This window comes from Bufo gargarizans, unplaced genomic scaffold, assembly GCF_014858855.1.
Source record: "Bufo gargarizans isolate SCDJY-AF-19 unplaced genomic scaffold, ASM1485885v1 original_scaffold_1964_pilon, whole genome shotgun sequence".
Lineage (NCBI taxonomy): Eukaryota > Metazoa > Chordata > Amphibia > Anura > Bufonidae > Bufo > Bufo gargarizans.
The window spans coordinates 25,189-48,412 of NW_025334587.1; the positions used below are offsets into that span (position 1 = coordinate 25,189).

General features: G+C 44.6%; 1 protein-coding gene across 1 annotated transcript; it reads left to right on the forward strand.

Moving 5' to 3' along the window:
* Positions 1 to 4,085: 4,085 nt before the first annotated feature.
* LOC122923819 (carbonic anhydrase 13-like) lies at positions 4,086 to 23,224 on the forward strand (the record flags this gene model as incomplete). The annotated part of the gene is made up of 5 exons (XM_044274667.1): positions 4,086 to 4,204; positions 10,397 to 10,492; positions 11,218 to 11,280; positions 13,337 to 13,492; positions 23,099 to 23,224. Coding segments are annotated over 5 exons (560 nt in total), but the record flags the coding sequence as incomplete, so codon positions are not given.

Consider the following 23,224-nt stretch of genomic DNA (forward strand, 5'->3'; position numbering starts at 1 on the left):
GTGTCCACCAGCCTAAATGACAGCATTTCATAGGCCAGTAGTTTAGAAATGCTGGCATTCAGGGCCAGGGATCGAGGGTGGCTAGGTGGGAATTTACGCTTTCTCTCAAATGTTTGTGAGATGGAGAGCTGAACGCTGCCATGTGACATGGTTGAGATGCTTGGTGACAGAGGTGGTGGTGTTGGTGGTACATCCCCTGTTTGCTGGGCGGCAGGTGCCAACATTCCTCCAGAGGCGGAGGAAGAGGCCGAGGCGGCAGCAGCAGAAGAGGCCGAGGCGGCAGCAGCAGAAGAGGAAGCAGGGGGAGCCTGAGTGACTTCCTTGTTTTTAAGGTGTTTAGTCCACTGCAGTTCATGCTTTGCATGCAGGTGCCTGGTCATGCAGGTTGTGCTAAGGTTCAGAACGTTAATGCCTCGCTTCAGGCTCTGATGGCACAGCGTGCAAACCACTCGGGTCTTGTCGTCAGCACATTGTTTGAAGAAGTGCCATGCCAGGGAACTCCTTGAAGCTGCCTTTGGGGTGCTCGGTCCCAGATGGCGGCGGTCAGTAGCAGGCGGAGTCTCTTGGCGGCGGGTGTTCTGCTTTTGCCCACTGCTCCCTCTTTTGCTACGCTGTTGGCTCGGTCTCACCACTGCCTCTTCCTCCGAACTGTGAAAGTCAGTGGCACGACCTTCATTCCATGTGGGGTCTAGGACCTCATCGTCCCCTGCATCGTCTTCCACCCAGTCTTTATCCCTGACCTCCTGTTCAGTCTGCACACTGCAGAAAGACGCAGCAGATGGCACCTGTGTTTCGTCATCATCAGAGACATGCTGAGGTGGTATTCCCATGTCCTCATCATCAGGAAACATAAGTGGTTGTGCGTCAGTGCATTCTATGTCTTCCACCACTGGGGAAGGGCTAGGTGGATGCCCTTGGGAAACCCTGCCAGCGGAGTCTTCAAACAGCATAAGAGACTGCTGCATAACTTGCGGCTCAGACAGTTTCCCTGGTATGCATGGGGGTGATGTGACAGACTGATGGGCTTGGTTTTCAGGCGCCATCTGTGCGCTTTCTGCAGAAGACTGGGTGGGAGATAATGTGAACGTGCTGGATCCACTGTCGGCCACCCAATTGACTAATGCCTGTACCTGCTCAGGCCTTACCATCCTTAGAACGGCATTGGGCCCCACCAAATATCGCTGTAAATTATGGCGGCTACTGGGACCTGAGGTAGTTGGTACACTAGGACGTGTGGCTGTGGCAGAACGGCCACGTCCTCTCCCAGCACCAGAGGGTCCACTAACACCACCACGACCATGTCCGCGTCCGCGTCCCTTACTAGATGTTTTCCTCATTGTTACCGTTCACCACAATAAGAAAAATATTATTTGGCCCAATGTATTGAATTCAAATTCAGGCCTTTTTTTACAGACACCTAACACTATCTGGCTATCTATTTAGGTACCGTATTACACTATTACAGGCAAAGCAGTAACAACAGATTGAGCTGGATATAAATTTGAGGCCTAGTATTTAGGCGCTGGGTGACAGGTATAGGTTTACTGACAGAATTAGACTTGGAAATGCACAGTAGCGTGTGTGTGAAGTTATTCAGAATGACCCTATGTGCACCTTGAATCTTATATACCCTTTTAGGGATAGATTTAAAATAGCTCTGATACAGCAGAAACCACTAAATTAGGAAATTGCTAAATTGGGAATTGTATTTCAACCCAGAACAAAAACTGTGCTTTGACGGACACTAAATAACTTGACCAGCCACAGCAGTAATGACAGATTTAGCTGGATATAAATTTGAGGCCTAGTATTTAGGCGCTGGGTGACAGGTATAGGTTTACTGACAGAATTAGACTTGGAAATGCACAGTAGCGTGTGTGTGAAGTTATTCTGAATGACCCTATGTGCACCTTGAATCAAATATACCCTTTTAGGGATAAATTTAAAGTAAGCCTGATACAGCAGAAACCACTAAATTAGGAAATTGCTAAATTGGGAATTGTATTTTAACCCAGAATAAAAACTGTGCATTGACGGACACTAAAAAACTTGACCAGCCACAGCAGTAACGACAGATTTAGCTGGATATAAATTTGAGGCCTATTATTTAGGCGCTGGGTGAAAGGTATACGTTTACTGACAGAATTAGACTGGGATATGGCCAAAAAATAACCACACTATTGATGGTTAAATGCACTTGGTGTGACAGCTTGACCAACCACACTATTGAGGGTTAAATGCACTTGGTGACAGGCTCAGCTTGCCCCTGATGTAGTATATGGCCAAAAAGTAACCAGACTATTGATGGTTAAATGCACTTGGTGTGACAGCTTGACCCTGATGTAGGATTTAGCCAAAAAACAACCACACCATTGAGGGTTAAATGCACTTGGTGACAGGCTCAGCTTGCCCCTGATGTAGTATATGGCCAAAAAATAACCACACTATTGCTGGTTAAATGCACTTGGTGTGACAGCTTGACCCTGATGTAGGATTTAGCCAAAAAACAACCACACCATTGAGGGTTAAATGCACTTGGTGACAGGCTCAGCTTGCCCCTGATGTAGTATATGGCCAAAAAATAACCACACTATTGTTGGTTAAATGCACTTGGTGTGACAGCTTCACCCTGATGTAGGCTTTAGCCAAAAAAACAACCACACCATTGAGGGTTAAATGCACTTGGTGGCAGCTTGTGCTGGCGCACCACAAGACACAAAATGGCCGCCGATCACCCCAGAAAAAGTGACTGAAAAACGCTCTGGGCAGCCTAAAAACAGTGAGCAATTCAATAGCAGCAGTTCAATGATCCACAGCTGCAGATCGATCTCTGAATGAAGTCTTTTGGAGGAGTTAATCACTGCCTAATCTCGCCCTAACGTGGCAGCTGCAACCTCTCCCTATGCTGATCAGAGCAGAGTGACGTGCGGCGCTACGTGACTCCAGCTTAAATAGAGGCTGGGTCACATGGTGCTCTGGCCAATCACAGCCATGCCAATAGTAGGCATGGCTGTGACGGCCTCTTGGGGCAAGTAGTATGACGCTTGTTGATTGGCTGCTTTGCAGCCTTTCAAAAAGCGCCAAGAAAACGACGAACACCGAACCCGGACTTTTACGAAAATGTCCGGGTTCGGGTCCGTGTCACGGACACCCCAAAATTCGGTACGAACCCGAACTATACAGTTCGGGTTCGCTCATCCCTAGTTACAAGCCATGTTACCATGTTATCTGTCTACTTTAGTAGATGAATCCTTCCTTACTTTGGCTATTGCTTCAACGTATGTGGGATCACTAGATTTGCTTTAATCTGTCAGTCTTTCTGAGTAGTGCAGAAGATTTGTGCTTGCAATTTCCATGAAACAACAATTCTGGAGAATTTCTGGAACATTGTTTTTGCTATGTGCCATTCCTGTGTTTGAATAAGTTGGCAACTTATTGCTACCATTTCCCCTGTTAATGGGGTCTCCGCACATCCTGACACTGTTCAATCAGATGAGAGCATGCACACGTTTCCAGGAAGACTTTTAAAGGATCAGAGCAACAAACTGCTGCAAAACGATACTCCAGCATTATTATTTTATGGGGAAGATAACTATTTGTAATATACACAATGGCTTCCTTTTGAAATCTTACAATTAATTATTAATAAACTTATTTTGTGACTTGGGAATAAAGACACATGGGGTCATTTATTAAAAACAGCGGCACCGCCCTGTACATAACTTAGGAGCTGGCCATGCGACTTGCTTAGATCAACACCAGCGCCCTTTCTGGCGTAGATTTAAGTCATTTTCTACACCAAAAACAGGTGTAGAAAATGAGATATGAAAAGGGCCAGAAAACCCGCCCCCTTTTTCCGCTACCTCGGAAAAGTGGCGTGAGTGGAGAATAGTATACCAAAAAGTGGAGTTCTTCAGATCATAAATGACTCCCAGAGATTGTATTTAGGAATATACTGTATGTATGGTCTGATAAAAAAAAAATGTGTAAAATATAAAATTCATACAGCAGGTTCTAACAATCGTTTTCATCAGTAAATTAAAACATTAATTGTATTCTTTTTTTTTCCATTTTTTTTTTTGTAGTGATAAGAGGAGGACCTTTGCATGGCAGCTTCAGATTGCAACAATTTCATTTTCACTGGGGGCCTTGTGATGATTATGGTGCAGAGCATAAAGTGGATGGAAGAGATTATCCAGCAGAGGTAGGACGAGGTTTATAATACACAAAGTGCTCTATGTTTATTAGTATGTGAAAATAAACACCATATATCCAATAAAAAAACTTTCAAGTGAAGCTGTTAGGTTGAGCATGGTGCCTGATCTGCAGGCAGTATATTAAATAAATTAACATAAATCCCCTTGGCTTGTGAGCCCCATTGGGGACAGCTTGATGCTAATGTCTATAAAGCGCTGCAGAATATAGAGCGCTATATAAGTGCATAAAATAAATAATAAATAAATCAATAAATTTATACAAGAAAACAATTCCATTAGATTCTCTTGTTCCCTCCTCTTCCCACTAAAAAGTGAGAATTTACCATGCAGAAGAACGATAATCTAATTTTATAGACTACTAGCTGATGACCCGGCGTTGCTCGGGTATTTATTTATTGCAATTTTATGTTAAATAACAGTGACTTTCACAGTGGCCGTCCCATTAACAGTGACTGCCCCTTTAACAATGACTTTAACAGTGCCCGCCCCTTTAACAGTGAACTCCACAGCGCCCGCCCCTTTAATAGTGGCCCCTGCCCCTCATGCATGTAGCAGTGTAGTTGTGCCATCATACGTCATATGACTGAATATTTCAGGACCTGCGAACTGCTAAAACCTGTGTTGTTATGGCAACCTGGAGTAGGACCTGTGAGCTTCTATTGGCTGATAAGGGACATGTGACCGTGTGTATGGCAGTTAGGATTTAAGTGAAAGGATGGCAGGCTTGTATTGGATAATGCAGGTCATTTTTTGGGAATATCTCGGGAACTGTACATCCTAGAGAGCTGAGACCCCCGCAAGAAGTCTTTCCAGGTAGCAAGGGATGTGTATACCAAGTTTTGTTGAAATGGATGGTTGCATTATTGAGTTTTCACGGAACATACATACATAAATACATACACACATACGTCCTTTTATATTTATATATATATACAGTCGTGGCCAAAAGTTTTGAGATTTACATAAATATTGGAAATTGGAAAAGTTGCTGCTTAAGTTTTTATAATAGCAATTTGCATATACTGCAGAATGTTATAAAGAGTGATCAGATGAATTGCATAGTCCTTCTTTGCCATGAAAATTAACTTAATCCCAAAAAAACCTTTTACATAAAAATGGCTTCACAGGCAAGGATATTGTGGCTACTAAGATTGCACCTCAATCAACAATTTATAGGATCATCAAGAACTTCAAGGAAAGAGGTTCAATTTTTGTTAAGAAGGCTTCAGGGCGTCCAAGAAAGTCCAGCAAGCGCCAGGATTGTCTCCTAAAGAGGATTCAGCTGCGGGATCGGAGTGCCACCAGTGCAGAGCTTGCTCAGGAATGGCAGCAGGCAGGTGTGAGCGCATCTGCACGCACAGTGAGGCGAAGACTTTTGGAAGATGGCCTGGTGTCAAGAAGGGCAGCAAAGAAGCCACTTCTCTCCAAAAAAAACATCAGGGACAGATTGATCTTCTGCAGAAAATATGGTGAATGGACTGCTGAGGACTGGGGCAAAGTCATATTCTCCGATGAGGCCTCTTTCCGATTGTTTGGGGCATCAGGAAAAAGGCTTGTCCGGAGAAGAAAAACTGAGCGCTACCATCAGTCCTGTGTCATGCCAACAGTAAAGCATCCTGAGACCATTCATGTGTGGGGTTTCTTCTCATCCAAGGGAGTGGGCTCACTCACAATTTTGCCCAAAAACACAGCCATGAATAAAGAATGGTACCAAAACACCCTCCAACAGCAACTTCTTCCAACAATCCAACAGTTTGATGAAGAACAATGCATTTTCCAGCACGATGGAGCACCGTGCCATAAGGCAAAAGTGATAACTAAGTGGCTCGGGGACCAAAATGTTGACATTTTGGGTCCATGGCCTGGAAACTCCCCAGATCTTAATCCCATTGAGAACTTGTGGTCAATCCTCGAGAGGCGGGTGGACAAACAAAAACCCACTAATTCTGACAAACTCCAAGAAGTGATTATGAAAGAATGGGTTGCTATCAGTCAGGAATTGGCCCAGAAGTTGATTGAGCGCATGCCCAGTCGAATTGCAGAGGTCCTGAAAAAGAAGGGCCAACACTGCAAATACTGACTCTTTGCATAAATGTCATGTAATTGTCGATAAAAGCCTTTGAAACGTATGAAGTGCGTGTAATTATATTTCACTACATCACGGAAACAACTGAAACAAAGATCTAAAAGCAGTTTAGCAGCAAACTTTGTGAAAACTAATATTTGTGTCATTCTCAAAACTTTTGGCCACGACTCTATATATAGATATCAGTGGCCGGCTTTTTAATTACCTATTATATGTTAAAGAGGACCTGTCACCTAAGGAGATACCAGATTTTTTTTTTAGGCTCCTCCATTCCGACGCATTGCCCCCCTTCCCCCGCTCTGTTCAGGCGCCTAATATACAAATGACTTGTAAAGGTACCGGGAGGAGGAGACCTCTGTTCTCGGTGGGCGCCTTCTTCTCTCTGCTGTCCTAACGCTGCAGACTGCTGTACAGCCAGGGAGGAGACATGCTGTTCTTGTGAGACCCACCAAATCTCCAGAACAGCCTATGGAAGCAAGTCATGCCTGACTGATACAATGTTGATCAGAGGAGAAGACACCACAGGCAGAAGAGAAGAAGAACCGAAGATCCGGGTAGCAGGTTACTAGTCATTTTCACTTTAGGCACCAGATTAGAGCGAAGAGCAATGCGCTAGAATGGAGGGGTGAAAGAAAAAGTGCTGGAATCTCCTTAGGAGGGAAAATGGCAGGAGGTATTGGGCTAAAAAAAAAAACAGATGACAAGTCCTCACTAAATTCTGTATTAAAGGGGACCTGTCACCGGGATTTTGTGTATAGAGCTGAGGACATGGGCTACTAGATGGCCGCTAGCACATCCGCAATACCCAGCCCCCATAGCTCTGTGTGCTTATATTGTGTTAAAAAAACGATTTGATACATATGCAAATTAACCTGAGATGTCTCCCGTACGTGACTCATCTCAAGGACAGGACTCATCTCAGGTTAATTTGCATATGTATAACATCGTTTTTTTTACACAATAAAAGCACACAGAGCTATGGGGACTGGGTATTGCAGGTGTGCTAGCGGCCATCTAGCAACCCATGTCCTCAGCTTTATACACAAAATCCTGGTGACAGGTTCCCTTTAAATCAGGCACTATGCCATTTAGGGCTAGCCCAGCTGAATGTAATACCTGTCACTTTATGATATACTGCATCATTCTGGAGAAAAAGTACTTTGAATCCATATGCAAAAAGGCAGTTAAGTGCACTGAGGGTGGGTCCAAGCCACTCTGTGCACCCATCTCCTCTGCTAGCTTCCTTCCTGATTGACAGGGCCAGGTTACTGCATAGTCATCTCGCCTATGCAGACATCTGATTCCAAGTGCCTCCTTGTGCTAATATATATGACCTCTTATACCTCTGTACGGGCAAGAAATACACTCCTATATCACCCAGAGCTCTTAACCGACCCTAGTGAATAGATATGTGTATGCAGTGCCCTCAGCCCCTGGGAGTGCGGTCTGATGCATCTGGACGAGGTGCCACAGAACAGTAGGTTTTATATCTGTTCAGGGAGGGAACCACTGAAATGAACTCCCCAGCACAGAGATCCATCAGGATGTCCACTTGAGTATGGAATCATAGTTTCCCATCATGAATGGAAGACAAGACGCTAGCATGAACATAGTCTTAGCATGTCATTCAAACAATGGGGCAGATTAACGGCATAAACCTAGGTTGTCTAGATCTGCACCAGATTTATTACAGGGGCTCAGGCCGGATAATAAATGTGGTGCACGGCTAGGCAGTTTTGAGTATTGTTTTTCTTAGTTTTTGTAAGGCCTCTTTCACATGGGCGTTGCGGGAAAATGTGCGGGTGCGTTGCGGGAACACCCGCGATTTTTCTGCGCAAGTGCAAAACATTGTAATGCGTTTTGCACTCGCGTGAGAAAAATCGCGCGTGTTTGGTACCCAAACCAAGTTCGGGCTTGGGATCAATGTTCTGTAGATTGTATTATTTTCCCTTGTAACATGGTTATAAGGGAAAATAATAGCATTCTGAATACAGAATGCATAGTAAAATTGCGCTGGAAGGGTTAAAAAATAAAATAAAAAATAATTTAACTCACCTTAGTCCACTTGCTCGCGTAGCCCGGCATCTCCTTCTGTCTTGATCTTAGCTTTTTGTAGCAACAAGGACCTTTGGTGACGTCACAGTCATCACATGATCCATCACATGATAATTACCATGGTGATGGATCATGTGATGACTGGACGTCACCAAAGGTCCTTGTTGCTACAAAAAGCTAAGATCAAGAAAGAAGGAGATGCTGGGCTACGCGAGCAAGTGGACTAAGGTGAGTTAAATTATTATTATTATTTTTTTAACCCCTCCAGCGCAATTTTACTATGCATTCTGTATTCAGAATGCTATTATTTTCCCTTGTAACCATGTTATAAGGGAAAATAATAATGATCGGGTCTCCATCCCCATCGTCTCCTAGCAACTGTGCATGAAAATCGCACCGCATCCTCACTTGCTTGCGGATGCGGTGCAATTTTCACGCAACTCCATTCACTTCTATGGGGCCTGCGTTGCGTGGATTATCGCACCGCACAAAGAGGAGCATGCTGCGATTTTCACGCAACGCATAAATGATGCGTGAAAATCACTGCTCATGTGAACAGCCCCATAGAAATGAATGGGTTGGTATTCAGTGCGGGTGCAATGCGTTCAACTCACGCATCGCATCCGCGCGGAATACTCGCCTGTGTGAAAGGGGCCTAATACAATTTTTTCCCATTGTTGTGCCAATGGGAAATCAATGACCTGTCCTAAGAATAGGTGCTCAGTAAGCTACTTTCACACTAGCGTTTTTTGCGGATCCATCATGGATCTGTAAAAAACGCATCAGTTGCAATAATACAACCGAATGCATCCGTCATGAACGGATCTGGTTGTATTATGTCTTCTATAGCCATGGTGATCCGTCTTGAACACCATTGAAAGTCAATGGGGGACGGTTCTGCTTTCTATTGTGCCAGATTGTGTCAGAAAATACTTTTGGCTCCGCTTCATCAGGCGGACAGCAAAACGCTGCAGGCAGCGTTTTGGTGTCCGCCTCCAGAGCGGAATGGTGACTGAACGGAGGCAAACTGAGGCATTCTGAGCGGATCCTTTTCTATTCAGAATGCATTAGGGGAAAACTGATCCGTTTTGGACCGCTTGTGAGAGCCCTGAACAGATCTTGCAAACGGAAAGCCAAAACGCCAGTGTAAAAGTAGTCTAAGGGCTCATGCACACGAACGTATGGTCATTCCGCTTACATTCCGTAGCGGACTGTATGCAGAACCATTCACTTCAATGGGTCCGCAAAAACAACGGAAGGTACTCTGTGTGCATTCTGTTTCCGTATTTCCATATTTCTGTTCCGCAAAAAAGTAGTGTGTGTCCTATTATTGTCCGCAAATCACGGTCCGAGGCCCCATTCAAGTCAATGGGTCAGCAAAAAATACGGAACGCACACAGAACACATCCGTATGTCATCCGTATTTTGCGGATCCATACTGTAGAAATGCTATGCCCAGCCCATATTGCTCATGTGTTTGGTGATTAATAAGTTACTGTTTCTGTTTCCGATCCGCAAAAAACGGATCGCATATGGTAACCATACGGATATGTTTTGTGGAATTACGGAACGGAAAAGGACTTAAATCAGAGAGAAAAAAGAAACTCAGATACGGAACAAAGGATCTGTAAAAAACAGGCCGAAAAACAACAATGGTCGTGTACATGAGCCCTTAGTCAGATGCCTACTGTCGGTATGATGGTCAACTTATATTATGTCTTTCATTCTTGTATGGCATGTTGAGATTCAGGTAAAAGGAAAGATTTGCTTCTGGTAAATGAGTTTGACCCAGTCTATTACCTCTATTGTAAAAAACAAACAAAAAAAACAGTATGTATCGGGCTAGTGTTTTTTGACAGGACAGAAAGGGAGTAAGGTGCTCTATTTTACAATAGAATTCAGTGGCAAGAGGATCCAACAAGATAGTCATCCTACAGTAAGTAGTAAAACATGTATGCCTCAATTGTACAGTAAAAATGTGGTGTAAACTTCATTTTTCCCCAAAGCTGAGCATCTTTCATTGATATACGTCTTTCAGCTTCACATTGTCCACTGGAACGCTGAGAAATATTCAAGCTTTGTGGAGGCCGCTCAAAACCCAGATGGCTTAGCTGTTTTAGGAATATTCTTAAAGGTAAGAAATTTGATTACAATAAATCTTCTGTCAATTTGGCTAATTGTTCTCTTGTACCGAGATGTAGCTTGAAGCTTTTGGACCGCTCTCCAAGGTCTCTACAGAACCTTCCAATACTCATGTGTTGTTTGATGTAGGCATAAATCTGGTTAGGAGATCATTCGGCAAAGGTCAGAGAGTGGCTGGAGATCAAACCATCAGACATCGGTGGATTTATCACAGAGCGGCTTGCTGTTCAGTGTGCAGTGTTTTTAACAAAAACCTATTACACAAAAATTATAGCCCAAAATGCAAATCAAATGAATAAAATGCAGGAGTGATGTAAACCTTGTGTCTCCTGTACTGTTTTCCTTGCCCCCACACCAAAGGATCTTAGACATATTATTGGGAATTCAACTAGTTTTCAAGTAGACTATGGGGGTCATTTACGAACATTCACTTCAATGGGGCCGCAAAAGATGCGGACTGCACTCCGTGTGCTGTCCGCATCCATTGCTCTGTTCCGTGGTCCGCAAAAAAAAAATCTAACCTGTCCTATTCTTGTCGGTTTTGCAGACAAGAATAGGCAGTTATATCAATGGCTGTCCGTGCCGTTCCGGAAATTGCAGAAAGCACACGGACTCCATCCGTGGTTTGCAGATACACAATTTGCGGACTGCAAAACACACAACGGTCATGTGCATGAGGCCTAAAATACATATTAGAATAACATCTTTGCTTTTCAGATTGGAGAACATAACAAGAACCTGGAAAGGATTACAGATGCCTTCGAAAAGATCAATTTTAAGGTACCAGTAGTTATATCCAGTGTAATATATTATTAATGCTAGGATGAATGTAAAGGCGTAAATACATTTCTCCAATTATTCATATGACTGTCTTACTGGTTTTATGTTTAAATTATCAATCGACTCCTCATTGCTATTAACTACCTTATATAAGATCCATGATTCATTTTTATATGTCTAAAATATATACTGGTATATGATATATAATAAAAGAAAGAAAATTCTAGATATTCTGCCCACTCCAATAACAAGCAGTATTTCTGAAATCTAGCAATACAACCTGACTGAGAGGACAGGACAAAGTCTGGGAGAAAGAAGAAGATAAACGTGCATCTGTCTGAACAGAGAGACTTGATATTTATTCATTTTGGGGCTTATAAAGGAAAAAAGAAAAAGATATCGCCATAGTAAATGTAAGCAGTAATATTTTAAAAGGTAATTCCACCCAAAACAGGGTCCATGGATTCACACCTGCACCAATTTCCTAACATATAGCAACAAAATCCATTCATCAGTATCTAGAGGTTTCCATTTTCTAGCACAAATTTGTAGACAAAAAGGGCGGTCAAGTCAATGGTGCTTTGCCTACAATGCTGGGGAAGAGTCTTTAAGCAGTTCTTAAGGGGTCTCTCTGTAGAGCACCACAGATAATTTGTGCTGGAAATCAAGGGTGGTAACAGGCTCCATCAATTCCTGATGTACCTGTGGAGATACTTTTCACTGGTGACCAGTGGCGTACATAGAGAAGTAAGGGCCCCATAGCAAGGATCTAACCAGGCCCCCCACACAGGACAGAAGGGTTTCTGCCTAAACCCTTTTCAATGACCCTTGGGCCATTTTTTCCACTGCCTCATTTGCTAAAAGTTGTTCCTTTAGAGGGTAGAGTCCTGACCAAGTTTTCACCCCCAGTAGAAGAGGAGATAATCCCAACTGGGCCCCCTCTTGCCCTGGGCCCCATAGCAGTCGCATGGTCTGCCGCTATCGTAGGTACGCCCCTGCTGGTGACCCCATACACAACTGTTCCCCAATGCTGGTGCAGCGTGCCCCTGTGGGAGCCAGTGTAGAGGATGGGAGTGGTAGTGGCCCTGATGTAATGTTGTAGTGTCACGGTGTCCTACCTCAGGCTGTCGCTCCCTGGGTCCATTGCAGTGAAATTATAGCACTGAAGAATGAGGCTAGAGTTGAATGTAACAAAGTTATTTTTACTAAGTGCAACGTAGAACCTGAAATACATACAGTAGCAGCAGGCTTTTAGTGCAAGTCTTCTCTGGCACCAGCTGATGAGGTATGGTGGCACTTAGATGATACTGGCCTAGTGGATGTATGGTAAGTGATAGTGTCTGAGCTGATATCCCTCACCTGAAAGTGCTGTATCTCGCTGATCACTCTACAGTCTAGAATCTTAAGGATTTACTTGAGGCTACAGTCAATTGTCATTCTGGAAGGAGAGGGATAGTTTGGATCCTGACCTTCGATGCAGTTAATGGAAGTGGGTGCTCTTTGAGCTACTTCCCAGCTCCCCCACTATCAGGACAGGACCTCTCATATCCCCTCTCCTCCTAGTACTCTTCTAGACTGAACTAACTACTTTAGGCTTTCCTCTCCTGGCAGGAAGTTGGATCAACCCACTCTACCAGGAGGGTGAAGCAGGGTGATTAACCCTGTTACAGCCAGCCATTGCCAACCGTTACCTCCCCTGCTGGATAAAATGACATAGTACATGCAAAATACATAACATCAAATAGTATTGCATATAAAATGCAGCAATTAAAGGACACAATAGTAATACCCCCAGGCCTGGGGTACTACACTGAGTCCTGACTTCTTTGCTTTCTGGTCGTCAATGAAGTGTTCAGGTCCCCTGCTGTCAACATCTTGCAGTGACCTTCCCCCCTTATGTCACAACAATTGGGCAAGTTTTGTTTTATGGAAAGTAAATGCATACATTTGGCAAATTTTAGAGAATAATAGGTAAAACAATGTCAATTTTTATGTGTTTAATTTTCTGTTCAATTATGTCTAGAACATGCTAAAAAGGTTTCATTTTTAATTTTAGGACAAACAGTCTTCCTTTACAAATTTTGATCCATCATGCCTACTTCCTGACTGCAAGGAATTCTGGACTTACCCAGGATCGCTTACCATGCCCCCACTGCTGGAGAGTGTAATATGGATTTTATTGAAAGAGCCTATAGCTGTCAGCTCCAGACAGGTATGGACTTCTATGCAGACTTTTCATTTAAGCTGTGTATTAAGGGGGAGATTTATCAATCCCCTATGCCTTTTTTTGGAGTTAAAAAGTTGCAACACCCAAGTTTTGCTATATTTATTTGTCACAGCTGTGAATTTTTTATGCCACCCTTGCTATCTTCTGAAAAGGGCATGTGGTGAGGGTAAGATCTTTGGCCCCGACACATTCATCATTTTTTACACCAAAAACTGGTATAAATAATGACTGAAATGTATGCCAGCTACAAGCTGGAGTAGAATTGAGTATGGCACACAGACTGGCGAAGGAGGAATTTTATTTATGATGAGGCCTGCTTCGGCAGTGCATGGCCCATCAAGACCAGTCTAGCATATGCCGATCTTGATAAATCATCGACTAAAGTATTTGTTTTTTTATTTGTTTTAAGCCACTTTTTGGAGTATTTAGGTTGCAGATTTTGTCGCAAAGGTGTTTTGTGACAAAATATGTGACTTTACCCACTCACGCCACTTTTGCGAGGTGGTGTAAAAAGGGGTGCGGCATGGGCAGAGAAGTGGGCGGGCCGGCTGGCCCATCTCATTTATCATTTTCCACCATTTTATGGCATGGAAAATGGTTTTAAACTACGCAAGCAAGGGAGCTGGCATAGTTTAAAGCATGTATGGCAGATGTCAGCAAGAGCCAAATTTATGTAGGGTCTTGCCCCTCTACATAACTTTGTCGCATCCACCTGAAGCGCAGAGGGATTAAAACTGGCGTATAAATCTCTGGTCTTAATAAATGTCCCTGTAAGTGTTTAATATGTTCACATCCAGTTACTTGAATCACCCAGTTATTTTTCTAGACTCTTTATTGAGCAGCTCCAGCACAGTGCACAAGCTCAGGGGTTCTCATATTTGTGAGCTCCCGACTCCTCCCGCATCCATGCCGTAGCTGGTTGTCAGTTTTCTCCTATGCAGAGTACAGGAAGAAAGCTGTCAATCTTCTGCTGGGGGGGAAAAAGAATATGGGGAATCCCGAGTTTGTGCACTGCATTGGATTGACTCTAGCAATCAGCTTGCACCGGAGCCGCTTAAAAGCTGGGTCAAGTATTTAAAGTTCTGTATTTGTCGTGACGCCAACTGCAGCGTGCGCAGGGTACCATCCCAGGGCCCTTCCAAGGTGTTTTAGCGCACGTCCCAGATTAAGAATGCCAGAGTGGTGTAATGGCCTATAATGTCTCTATAGGGTGGTGATAATTGTGTCAATGGTGTCTCCTACCTGGGTACGGCTGGACTCCTGGCTCCTGGCTCACTTGCAATAAATTTGAGTGTAGTAATAGTAGAAGTAATAGGGGAATTTTGCAGCAGAAATGATGTTCAGACCTTTAGATGAAATTCAACCATTTATTTACTGAAGATAACTTGATAACCAAGCAGTATACAACTTTGGTCTCTGGTCCCAGCAGGTTTTAGCAATAATTGGCTGGAAATGAATGCTTCTGCTTTAAAATTGGAGCTGGCAGGATAAGTCGTCTGCTTGGTAGCTCTGTAATTGTGAAAGGAATTACTCTTCTGCACTTTTCTATAACTTCTGCTTTATGGGGAAAGACTAGCGGAGGATGAATGGCTTCTCCTAGGTCTCTGGACTTATCTCTCAGATGGTTTCTCAGGTGATGCTTTCTTCTTGGAACTCTGGAGGTTGTCTGTAGTTTTCTGCTTCTTCATCCAGCTGAGGCTGAAGGAGCTCGGACTGGGAATATGACCAAGTCTCAGACCGAGACTTGGTCCTTGCTGTCTTCCCTATGCAGGGGGTTACTAAATCTGGATCTAACTGGTTTTTCCCTCCCTTGCTGCAGGAAGATGGAATTATCCACCTCTTTTCAGAAGGGGGGGGGGGGCAGGATAGAACAGGATGGTTCTACTCTGAACTGCCATAAAATTAAAACTATCTCTACCAATGATGCTGCCACCTGCTGGTATACCAGGAAAATGACTTGAACAATGGTATTTAACATAGTTTTAGATGCACATTTGTGGAGGACATAAGCAAAATCACATCAGATGACAGTATAACGGCTCCTAGAAGATAGTAGCATGGTAGAGGCGTGTAGTAACACAACTCTGGGGTGTTACATTCCCCCTTACTTTGAGTCAAGCAGTCCTTGGCTTGTGCTTAGGATAAGAGGAATTAGCTCTGGGGTACCCAAATAAATGCAAAGTGCTGCATGAAGTACATATAAAGACAAACAAAGACAAACATAAAACAGCTACCCTAAGGTTCCTGCCCACATGAGTAGGGTGTCCTAATTAACAGTTTCCCTCTCGGTATACCCAGACAACCAAAGGTCTGCACTAAGCAATCACTACTGGCTTTCTTTTGAGCTCTAGTACGAAGAAAGCATGGAGGTGTTTTTACTCTGTAACCCCACCATTGTCTAATGAAATGCCCGCAAATGGAAGGGTGGCTTTATCCTGTATTCTCTGCACCAAAGTCTGAGAATAAGGCTTATAGCACGATCACTATGGTGACTATGGGTAGCAAAAAAGGCTCTAAGGCGGAGGCACCATACCTTAGGCAAAGGCAGAGAAGGGGGAGGTATCAGCTTCTCCAAACGCTTCTGTCAATGTCACAGGAGGAGGGTATAATAATCCCATGAAACTTCTGGAAGACAGCCCAGGATGGGGGGTTTAATAGACCACATATAACAAACAGGAAGGAGGGGTATATTACTCCCCTAGCCATTCCCAAAGCAGCAGGGTCACCCTTGTAGTTGCTGGACCTGCCTGGGACTTGCCACTTGTCCTACCTGCGTACCCGGTATATATGACACTAGATGTAGGCCATTAGTATTAAGCGTCCACAGAGGCAGTCCATATAAAGAGAACATCAAGGCACACAGAAAGGTGCTACTGATCTGGCTAAAGGCAAAAGTTAAATGCAGTTTCACAAATACTGCATAAATTCACATTGCGACATTTGTAAAAGAGTCCATACAATGGACATGGGTGCTTGAACGTTGCTACACCTGTAAATATTTAAGCACAATTAGTGCAAGATTAGAACAGTATAAGTCACAAAGAGCTCAGGTACACTTTTGAGTCTTTTCTTTGGGTGCAAACTTGTAACGTTGCATAACTTGTAACAAGTAGAAGAAAAACACAAAAATCTAAAATCATTTGTAATCCAACATCAGGTATGGCTTGGCTGATAGATGGAGTCCATTAAGTCCAGGGACAAAAAGGGTAGATGAAGGAGCCAATAATGTAAACAATAAACAGTAGGCAATGTTTCTCTTGGCTGCTCTTGAACAGGTTCCTGTAGGCATTTCCTAAGCCTGTTGCGATGTACTCGCTGAGTACCTTTATTTTCTCTCTGGATTTCGTAGACCTCCGATGAGGGGATGGCCACTATTGTATATGGCTCACGCTCCCAGCAACTATCCAGCTTACTGGGTGATTGTTTATTAGCCAGACCTGGTCTCCAGGCTGTAAGGGCTCAGCATGTGCATGCGTATCAAGTCCTGTTTTTGTTTCTGTTGGGCCTTCTTTAGTCCACTATTTCTTTGGCGTCCTCCAGGTGCTTCTGATGCTCTTTGACCCACTCAGATTGGGGAAGGAGTGGTTCAGAGTCCGGCACAGGGATGTCAAGGGCAAGATCTGCAGGTAGATGGCCATGTCTTCTGAACATGAGGTAGTGTGGAGTGTACCCAGTGGAGCAATGAGTTGTATTGTTGTGCAGGTACACTAGTTCAGGGAGGAGTAACGGCCATTCGGCCCTCTTGTGAGGCGGCACAGCCTTGAGCATGTTGATCAATGTCTGGTTCATCTTTTCGCACAGCCCATTCCCCTGAGGGTGGTATGCGGTGGTCAAAGTTCATAGAATAACTGAGACTCGAATGCAGATCCCTGATTAGTGAGTATCTTGTCAGTGCACCCATACGGCAGAATGAAGCTCTTCCACATTGCAGCAGCTGTAGTTTTTGCAGTTAAGTCCTTTACAGGTACAGCCACGATGAACTTAGTATAGTGATCTATGATTGTCATAGCATAGACGTACCCGGATCTGCTGGGTTCGTTTCACGTGGTTGATGGCCACCATTTCAAGAGGACCTCTACTCACTATTGGATGAAGGGGGGCTTGCTGATCATGTCTTTCCCCATTAGCCACAGCACAGGTGGGACACTGCCGACACCAGGTTTCAATGTCACTTCCCATGCCAATCCAGTAGAAACGTTGTCTGATGGTGGCTTCAGTTTTTGGGGTTCCAAAGTGACCAGACCGGTTATGGTACATGTCCATTACCATCTTGGCATCTTTTAGAGGCACCACTATCTTGTGGAGGCGCTCACAGGTGACTTGATCAAGCATTCTATTGAGGTGTAGGTCTCTTTGTAGGAAGAGTAGTTTTCGTTGTCGCCAGAGGCGAACTAGCTCTGAGTCAGCTCTTCACTGTCGGATTCTCTCCAGGATGCGTCCACTGTAAACATAAGCCAACAGTTCTCCAATGGCTCTGCTCTCTGCTTGTAGTTTTACCTATAGTTCACAGGTCTGTGGAGAACAAGTGGCTTTAGATGTCAGACGCCTAGTGTATAGGGCCTCCTGCCGGGAAAATCGGGAGTAGAATATTGGCATTTCTACATCTTCCCACTGATCATCGGTAGAAATTGGTTCTATCTGGGTAGGTAGCCTAGACAAAGCATCGGCATTGTCATTAGATTTCCCAGTCCGATACTTAATGGTGAAGTTTAAGTTCGCCAGTATAGAGGCCCATCTTTGTTCTAGAGCTCTCAGATGTGCAGTATTCAACTGAGCCAGCAGAATATTGTCAGTGTAGACTGTGAAAGGTGTGGCAGCTAGGTAGTCCTTGAATTTCTCAGTTACAGCCCAGACCAAGGCTAGAAACTCCAGTTTAAATGAGCTGTAGTTTTGGTCATTCCGCTCTGGCTCTCGTAAGGATCTGCTGGCATAGGCGATGACTCTTTCAGTTCCAGCTTGTGTCTGAGATAGTACAGCTCCCAAACCTTTCTTACTTGCATCAGTATAGAGGCAAAATGGTAGGCTATAGTCAGGATAACCCAGGACTGGTGGTTCTGTAAGTTTTTCTTTCAACAGTCGGAAAGCAGCTCTCTCTTCATTCCACTCCACCAATATTTTAGCATCCTTTGGGGTGACCTTTCACAAGCTCCTGGATAGGTTCCGCAATGTGAGCGAAGTGCGTGATAAACCCCTGATAGTAACTTGCAAATCCGAGGAAGCTCTTGACCTCTCTGACTGTCTTGGGGGCCAGCCAGCTTTGTACTGCAGCTATCTTGTCTGGGTCCGGTCTCACGCCTCTGCACTCACAAAATGTCCTAGATATTTTACCTGGGGCTTCAGTAAGTGACACTTTGAAGGTTTCACTTTCAGTCCATGTTGGCCCAAAGTCTGGAACACTTCCACCAAGTGCTGTAAATGCTCTTTGTAGGTCTTAGAGTAGACAATCACATCTTCTAGGTACAGCAACACGGTCTCAAAGTTTTTGTGTCCAAGACCTCTCTCCATGAGTCTCTGAAATGTCCCAGGGGCGTTGCACAATCTGAATGGCATGTAGTTGAACTCAAACAGACCCATTGGGGTGGCAAAAGCAGTTTTTTCTTTATCTTCTGGTGCCATAGTGACTTGCTAATAGACACTGGTTAGATCCAGGGTTGAAAAGTAAGCAGCGAATCCCAGAGCTGCCAGGGATTTCTCAATTCGTGGCAGGGGGTACGCATCCTTGTGCATAATGTTGTTGATCTTACGATAGTCCACACAGAAACGGATGGTTCCATCCTTCTTTTTCACCAAAGGAGCCACCCAGAGGCTGTGGCTATCCTGGATGACGTTTGCTGTCTTCATATCCTGAACCATCTTCTTTACCTGCTGGTACATAGCAGGAGGTACTGGTCTGTATTTCTCTTTGATTTGAGGATGAGTGCAAGTTGGAATGGTGTGCTTTAAGCGAGTCTGACCATAGTCCAGAGAATGTTTGCAGAAGACTTGATGGTGTTGTTTGACTAAGTCCAGCACACTGTTGATCTGTTCGGCAGAGGTTGTAGTATCCCCAATATGTAATTTGGCCCACCAGTGCTGTTCCGGCGGGTCTTTGGCTTCCTCTATTGTTTGGAGTGATTGTTGGGCCGCAGCAGTAGGGGAATCCAGGTTATCCTGCTGATGGATGTGATATAGGCAAGCCACTGGGTAGTGCTTTTTTAATTTCACAGCTTCATCACCTAGATTGACTAAGCATATGGGTACCTTTCCTTGAGACACGGTGACCACGCTCCTAGCGGCTAGGACAAGTGGGTGATCCTGAATATGTAGTGGTTCCACAAGGGCCTGATAATCCTGACCTTGGATACCGATGCAAGCCTTGCACCATATCAGAGTCTCGGCTCCAGGCTGGAGTTTGATAGGTTGAGCATCCTTGAAGCGGAAACGGCAGATTTCACCCTGTTGATTGCTGAATTTTTGTTGGGCGGCTAGTACTTAAATGGTCTGGTTTATAACACATTGAGTTGCACGGGGTGCAGTCAGTAGGGTTTTCTTTAAGGGTTTCAGCACTTCAGGATAACAGTTGTCGAGTGCATTCATCCCCAGGACCACAGGGCAATGGTCATCTCCTGGGACCTGAATCACGACTACCCCTTGGCATAGGAGTTTGGTATCTTCAATCTGTAAGGTAGTTTCCAAATAACCTAGTATAGGCACCGGTTTGCCATTGGTAGCTATATTCTTATATTCTTGTGGACCAGGTGTAGGGCGGTCTCTGTTTAAAGAAGTCCCTTTCTCCACATTGCTATCATTGCTATTCCAGTCGCTCTAGCTGTTTCCTCATCCTCTCCATATTCTCAGCTAAGAGGGAGACTTGAGCAGTCAGAGCTGCTACGGCATCTGGAACGGGTGCCTGAGCCCCATGCTCAACTATTTGGCTGTGAGTAGCAGGCCATAGTGCAGGCCATGCCCTCTTGTTTTCAGGGGGTTCAGCTTGGTGACTTTCCCCTAGGATGCCAATAGCAAGTTCCTTAAAATCCAAGAAAGGGATATCTGGGTGCTAAACTGACAGCATCTTCAGTTGACGTTTAAGGGATTCGTCAAGGACACCTTCAATAAACTGTTCCCTGAGGGTTTGATCTTGTCCCTCAGCTTCACGGGGATCAATGTGGATAACAGCCCGCAGGGCTTCCTGCAGAGACAGGGCAAAGTCTCTCAAGGTCTCCTTTGACTGCTGCCGCTTTCCAAAGAAGCACATTTTAAGCTCAGAGGCGGTCCTAGTCTCAAAGGTCATACTGAGTCGGTCTAGGGTCTGTTCAGCGGTTTTCCGCTCTGGCCGAGGCCAGGACTTGACTTCCCGGAGTACAGCTCCCTGTAACTGGCCAATCAGGATTTCCACTTTGTGATCCTGTGATACTGGATATAGCTTAAACGTGGCTAGCATTTTATCACGGAATTCCCTGAGTGAATGGGGTTCTCCTGAGTAACTTGGGAGCCAGGGTGCCCCGAAATAGTATGGCATCGTAAGAGGCATGATGCAGGTGACTGCTGCTGGTGGATCGCTGCGGTCTAAGTGGGTAGTATCCTCGTTGTCAGACATAGCCCTTGATACTTAGTACCAGATTAGAGGGATCAGTATGGGCTACAATGCAATTTAGATGCATGTTGCTATGGGCGACCACAGTAGAATTGGTGCGTGGCTCCTTTAAGAGTCGCTGCAACTGCTCAATCTCAGAGTATGGTGCTTGGGCAGACAGATTATAACCCTTAACAGTCTTTAGCAAGGTTATTTTCACAGTAGTACTCACTCTAACATAGATTATTCTCTAACATCCAAGGCAGAAAAGACTGTAATTTCCCTTTTTCAAGATGGCCGCCGCTTCACTTCCTGTATGGGCAGCGATTTCTCTGTCCTCCTGGGAAGTATCCCAGGGCCCTTAAAGGTGTTATAACTCACGTCCCAGATTAAGAATGCCAGAGTGGTGTAATGGCCTATAATGTCTCTATAGGGTGGTGATAATTGTGTCAACGGTGTCTCCTACGTGGGTACGGCTGGACTCCTGGCTCCTGGCTCACTTGCAATAAATTTGAGTGTAGTGATAGTAGGAGTAATAGAGGAATTTTGCAGCAGAAATGATGTTCAGACCTTTAGATTAAGTTCAACCATTTCTTTACTGAAGATAACTTGTATCCAAGCAGTATACAACTTTGGTCTCTGGTCCCAGGAGGTTTTAGCAATAATTGGCTGGAAATGAATGCTTCTCTTATAAAATTGGAGCTGGCAGGATAAGTCGTCTGCTTGGTAGCTCTGTAATTGTGACAGGAATTACTCTTCTGCACTTTTCTATAACTTCTGCTTTATGGGGACAGACTAGCTGAGGAGGAATGGCTTCTCCTAGGTCTCTGGACTTATCTCTCAGATGGTTTCTCAGGGGATGCTTTCTTCCTGGAACTCTGGAGGTTTTCTGCTTCTTCATCCAGCTGAGAGTGAAAGAGCTCAGACTGGGAATATGACTCAGACCGAGACTTGGTCTTTGCTGTCTTCCCTATGCAGGGGGTAACTAAATCTGGATCTAACTGTTTTTTCCCTCCCTTGCTGCAGGAAGATGGAATCGTCCACCTCTCTTCAGAAGGGGGGCAGAATAGAACAGGATGGTTCCACTCTGAACTGCCATAAAATTAAAACTATCTCTACCAATGATGCTGCCACCTGCTGGTATACCAGACAAATGACTTGAACAATGGTATTTAACATGGTTTTAGATGCACATTTGTGGAGGACATAAGCAAAATCACATCAGATGACAGTATAACCCTCCTAGAAGATAGTAGTGGGGTAGAGGCATGTAGTAACACAACGCTGGGGTGTTACACTTCTACCCTACAACTTGTCATGTTATAGATGCAGTCCTATCTGTGGGCAACAAGTTCCCTTTAAAAAATCTGTCTGCCATGACTAAACAATTTCACTTAGGCTACTTTCACACTTGCGTTCGGGGTTCCGCTTGTGAGTTCAGTTTGAAGGCTCTCACAAGCGGCCCTGAACGGATCCGTACAGCCCCAATGCATTCTGAGTGGATGCGGATCCGCTCAGAATGCATCAGTTTGGCTCCGTTCCGCCTCCATTCCGCTCAGGAGGCGGTGTCCGCCTGGCCGTGCGGAGCCAAACGGATCCGCCCAGACTTACAATGTAAGTCAATGGGGACGGATCCGTTTGACGTTGACAGAATATGGTGCAATTTCAAACGGACCCGTCCCCCATTGACTTTCAATGCAAAGTCAGGACGGATCCGTCTGACTAACAATTAGACTTAGATTTTTTTCAGAAATATAATGCAGACGGATCCGTTCTGAACGGATACCATCGTTTGCATTATAGGTGCGGATCCGTCTGTGCAGATACCAGACGGATCCGCACCGAACGCAAGTGTGAAAGTAGCCTTAGATGCCCTCTACATGTGGCGCATCAATGGACTTCAAGCAGGAAAGCTCTCGCCTTGCTGCAACCAACCCTAAATGCTACTGATGTGTTGTACATGTTAGGTGGTGTAGTGAATCCCGCCCTAAAATGAACTTTACATTGAAATAAAATTATAAAAATTATTTCTGTTTCAGTTATCTCGGTTCCGCAGCCTTTACAGCACCACTGAAACTGTTGAAAGTGAGCCATGCTGCATGGAAAAAAATCACCGCCCAGTCCAGCCGTTGAAAGGGAGAAAAGTCCGAGCATCATTCTTATAG